This window comes from Oxyura jamaicensis, chromosome 4 (genome assembly GCF_011077185.1).
Source record: "Oxyura jamaicensis isolate SHBP4307 breed ruddy duck chromosome 4, BPBGC_Ojam_1.0, whole genome shotgun sequence".
In the NCBI taxonomy this organism is placed as follows: Eukaryota; Metazoa; Chordata; class Aves; order Anseriformes; family Anatidae; genus Oxyura; species Oxyura jamaicensis.
This window is the reverse complement of record NC_048896.1, coordinates 9,769,601-9,774,457: the sequence shown is the minus strand read 5'-3', so window position 1 is coordinate 9,774,457 and position 4,857 is coordinate 9,769,601. Positions and strand designations below refer to the sequence as shown.

The window sequence follows — 4,857 nt, the reverse complement described above, 5'->3', positions numbered from 1 at the left end:
CCGGCACCGGGCACCGGCACCGGCACCGGGCGGCGGCGCACGGCGCGGGCTCACCATGATCGTGTGTCCCCAGAGCATGGAGCACCCCCGAGGAAGCCGGTGCCAGCGGCTACCGGGGCAGGTAGGACCCGCCCCGCCGCTACCGGAGCCCCCAGCGGAACACCGGGCTCGGCTCCGCACCGGCGCTGCCCCCGCCGGTACCGCCCGCCGCACCGGCAGCTCGCGGCCCTGCCCTGCCCTGCCCTGCCCTGCCCGCGGCGGGGCGGCGCTGTCCCAGCGGGGGCCCCGGTGTCCCGCGGCCCGGTGCCGGTGCCGGTGCGGCGGCGCCGTCCCCTTTGTGCGGGATGCGGGAGGCGCCGTGCCTCCATCACTGCCAATCAAAGTTGTTTTTCTCTCTCCGCCTGCACTGCCCGCGCCGCGCACCGGGGGCGCTGCCGCTGCCGCCGCCCGCACAATGGGGCCCCGGTTACCGGCGGCCGGCACCGGGCACGGAACCGTCGTGGGTCCCCCTTACCCCCGGCCCGGGCACCGGCACTTCCCTCGTTCCTCGGGACAACGGGGCGGGGGCCGGGCGGGGGCTGCCCGCGGCCCCGGGAGCATCACCGGCGGAGCCACCGGCACCGGGGAGGGCCGGGGGGAGCCCCCCGCGGGGCCGCGCACCGGGAGCGGGGGGGAGCGAGGCGGGCGCCGGCCCCGACGGCTGCCGTCGAGGGGCAGCAGGCGCGGGCATCCCGGGAGAGGAACCGGGGGGTGACCGCGGAGGGCAACGACCGCAGTCCCCGGGACCGGCGCGGGAGAGACGGGGCCGGGGGGACGCACGGGGGGCGGCGGCAGCCCCGGGGGGCGCAGGCGGGGGCGCCCCGGTCCGGGTCAGCCCTGTCCCCCTGCACCCCGATCGCCCCGGCCCGGGGGCTGTCCGTGGGTCCGTCGGCACCCGGTGAGAAGAAACCGCCCGGACCCAGCAGGAGCCCCCCGGGAGCTGGGGCAGCGGCTGCTCCTCGGGGCCGCGGGGGGCTCCTGGTTTGCACCCTCGCCCTTGGGACGGAGAGGCCGGCGCTCCTCGTCCCTCCCTGCCGCACGCCGCTTGTTCTGCTCTGCGCAGCCCTTCGGGCCGAAGAGGAAGCTCTGACCGGCAGCTGAGTAAAGCTCTTGACACCTGAGCGAGCGTGCGTTCGTCACAAGAGGCAGGGTGGTAGAAAATAGCCGGAGCCGCTTCCTGTGCTGCTCCGGGGGTGTGAGCGCGCTGCGCGCAGCTCGGCCTCGCTCAGCCTCCCGGCACCCCGGGGTGCTGCGCTCGGCGCCCGGAGCAGCGCGGCTTTGCGTCGCCTTGCCGAAAACCAGGCCTGCCCAGCTCCCATGGGCAAGGCAGCCGCGGTGCGCAGGGTGAGGGGCAGGAGGCAGCGGGGTGCCCGGGTCCGAGGGCTGCGAGTGTCCTGGCTGATGGGGCAGCCCGGGGCGGGAGCTGTGACTTTCCCCCAGCAAGGCTTCCGCAGCCGAACCAACGGGGCCGGTGTGCTGGCTGCTCAGGCAGGGTGCGGGGGGACCTCCGAGTTCCCCTCCTTGTGCTCCTGACCGAGCTGTGGGTGCCAGGACATCGCTCGCCCAGGCACGAGCCTGGAGCAGCCCAGCAGCTCCACTGGCTCCTCGCTCCTCCTGGTCCTGCGTGGGTGCACTTGGGTGCTGCCTCCCCGGGGCACCCCGAGCCCGCTGCGGTGGCTTTTGGCCTGGCGGGGTCACTCTGGGAGGAGGGAGCCCCCTGCAGAGCCCGGGGGCAGCCGGGCTCCCCGTGCCGAACCGTGCGCTTCCCCTGCAGGTGGTGAAGATGTCCGGCAGCGAGCCCGAGCGCCCGCAGTTCCTCTTCGTGAAGGCGCTGGCGAGCCGGGGGCGGCTGGAGGCGGTGACCCAGCAGATGGGCTACCACCCGCGCTACCTCGACAGCTTCCTCAAGACGCAGCACTACCTGCTGCACATGGACGGCCCGCTGCCCTTCGACTGCCGCCACTACATCGCCATCATGGTGAGCCCCCGCCGGAGCTGCCCGGGGCTCCCCGTGCCGCGGGTTTCCCTGCAGAAGCCAGAGTGGGGTGTCCCGGAGGCGAGGTGCCCGTGCGGGGTCCCCGCTGGTTGTTCCCCGCACGAGGCTGACGCCGCGCTCTTGCAGGCGGCCGCCCGGCACCACTGCCGGTACCTGGTGAACCTGCACGTGCTGCAGTTCCTGCGCGCGGGCGGCGATCCCCAGTGGCTGCGCGGCCTCGACTTCATCCCGCCCAAACTCCGCAACCTCAACGAGATCAACAAGATCCTGGCCCACCGGCCCTGGCTCATCACCAAGGAGCACATCGAGGTAGCGGGGGATGCTCTGCCCGGGGAGGGGAGGTGCTGGGGACGGCAGCCCGCGGGGCTGGGTGGGTGCTGGCCGCCCCCTGCTCGCCCTTGACGCGTCGCTGCCCTGCCGGTGTCCCGCAGAAGCTGCTGAAGATCAGCGAGTGGAGCTGGTCGCTGGCGGAGCTGGTGCACGCCGTCGTCCTCCTGGCGCACTGCCACGCGCTCGCCAGCTTCGTCTTCGGCTGCGGCTGCGAGCAGGAAGAGGGGCCGGGGGGCCGGGGAGCGCTGAAGCCCTCTCCGCCCGGGAACCAGTGCTTCTGCGAGGCCGCCACCGGGAACGGCTGCAGCCAGGAGCTGCTGCGCATCAACCGCAAGAGGGTGAGCCCCGGGGCGGGACCGTGGGGATGGGGACGGGGACACGGGGACGGCCGGCGCCCTGCCCTCACGGCACGCTGTGCTCCTGCGCAGTCCCTGGACTCCTGCATGGAGCTGGACTCTCTCCGGGAGCGCATTCAGCGGATCCACGTGGAGACGGAGGGCAGGGAGGAGACGAGGCTGCTGCTGCCGGACCGCGAGGAAGGTGAGGGGGGGTGGCAGAGGTGAGGGTTCAGGATGGGAGCACCCTGCCAGAGAGGTGCTCCGGGGACGCTGGCATCGGGGACCCAGCTCGGGCTGCCGGGGAGCAGCTGAGCCACCCTGACCTGCCTGCGGCCTCTCCTCTCCCAGATACCGACGGGGAAGTCACTGGCGCCGCCAACCTGGCGTGCTACATGCAGGACCCCGACTTTGGCTACCAGGACTTCGCCCGGCGCGATGAGGATCAGACGCAGGTATTCAGAGTCCAGGTGAGGCTCCTTGCGCTCCCAGCGGGTGGCAGCCCGTGCTGCCCGGGAGTGGCGGTCGTGGGGTGCCCGTGCGGCCCCGAGCGGGGCTGCCCCGGCCTCGCTGCGCCCTTGGGAGGCTCTGCCCCGCAAGGGGACCCATCCGACAAGGGCTGGGGAGGGGGAGGCCACCTCCGGTCCTCAAGAACCACGACATGTCCCCTGTGGGCCAGGTGTGGGTCAGCACGGTGGTGGGGGGTTAAAATTTTTTCCAGAATTGTTCCGAAGCTGCCTGATGAGGCGTGCTGGGACTTGTGGCGGAGCAAACCCACTGAATCCTACTGCATCCCAGATCTTCAGCAGCCTTTCTCCCTGGGAACATGCCCCAGGCTCTTTCCTGCAGTGGCGAAAGCCTCTTGCTGTGCTCAACAGGATTACTCCTGGGAAGACCACGGCTTTTCGCTGGTGAACCGTCTCTACTCCGACATCGGGCATCTCCTGGATGAGAAGTTCCGGATGGTGGACGGTCTGCAGAGCAGTGCCATGGCCAAGAGACAGGGCTGCGAACCCTCGGTCTTCAAGCGGGGCATCTGGAACTACATCCACTGCATGTTTGGCATCAGGTAACGAAACCAACCTCGCGGTCCAAGGGAGAAAGCCGAGCTGATCCGGGCGGGAGGAGCGCAGGCTGCTTCTGCTGTGTCCCCGGATGCTCAGGGATGCCTTGCACACGGGCTTGGAAAAGAGAGCGAGGTGAATCCCCCGCCTGGATGTTGAGCCAGGCAGGGAAGAGATGCTCGGATTCTCCGGCTAGGGCCAGGGGCTTCAGGGCTGGGGCTTCAGTGCCTGGTGGCCACCATCGTGTCCCTGTCCCGTGCCTGCAGCGTGGCTGGGGTGGAGCAGGGGAGAGGTGCTTGGTCGGGGCCGGCTGCCGGCGGTGCCCAGCCCCTGTGCTCCCCGCAGGTACGACGACTACGACTACGCGGAGGTGAATCACCTACTGGAGCGAATGCTCAAGGTCTACATTAAGACTGTCACCTGCTACCCGGAGAAGACAAACCCCGAAATGTTCGACAGGTTCTGGAAGCAGTTCAAGCACAGTGAAAAGGTAGGGCAGCAGCCCTGACCCGCCACGGCTGGGCTGGGAGCGAGCAGGGGCCGAGGGCTGGGATGCTCAGGGGAGCACAGCCTGCAGGACGGGAGGGGGAAAGGGCATTGCCCGTGCTGGAGACACCGCTGCCGTTCTGTCCCGTGCCAAAAGACTCCCTCGTCTGGGTGGGCACACGGCTGGCACGGCTCCCCGCAGCACGTGCGGCCGCTTGACCTCCTCTTGCCTCCCTCAGGTCCACGTGAACCTGCTCATCCTGGAAGCCCGCATGCAGGCGGAGCTGCTGTACGCGCTGCAGGCCATCACCCAGTACATGGTCTCGTAGGCGGTGGGGAGCTGCGCTGCGGCAGGGCCGGCCAGCATCCTCTCCCGGACTCGTGTGTGACCCGCCGTGCTGGGACGGGCGGCGAGGGATTACTCAACTTAGTTTACTTGACTGTCTTGTTCCTTTTTTTTTTTTTTTCTTCTCCTTGTGGGGCACGCCGAGTGGCCCTGTTACGTGCAATTACCAAACTGTGAGGCAAGTCCGTGCTGCTGAGATGTCCGTGTGATGCTGAAGACTTGAACCCGGCCGAGGAGGACTGCCAAAGACACAGGCGGGGG

The 4,857-nt window shown here is 70.0% G+C and overlaps 1 protein-coding gene across 3 annotated transcripts; it reads left to right on the top strand.

Moving 5' to 3' along the window:
* The first annotated feature begins 6 nt into the window (after window positions 1-6).
* Window positions 7-4,857, top strand: LOC118166933 (sestrin-3-like). 3 transcript variants are annotated; one of them, XM_035326100.1, is made up of 9 exons: window positions 7-121; window positions 1,814-2,017; window positions 2,162-2,344; window positions 2,467-2,703; window positions 2,794-2,905; window positions 3,052-3,155; window positions 3,579-3,769; window positions 4,110-4,254; window positions 4,490-4,857. In XM_035326100.1, exons 1-9 carry the CDS (start codon window positions 56-58, stop codon window positions 4,577-4,579), a joined length of 1,332 nt encoding a protein of 443 aa, XP_035181991.1. In that variant the 5' UTR covers window positions 7-55; the 3' UTR covers window positions 4,580-4,857. The 3 variants fall into 3 exon arrangements, with proteins under 3 accessions (XP_035181991.1, XP_035181990.1, XP_035181992.1); XM_035326099.1 differs by having other exon boundaries at window positions 3,052-3,170; XM_035326101.1 differs by lacking the exon at window positions 7-121 and adding an exon at window positions 1,040-1,166 and having other exon boundaries at window positions 3,052-3,170.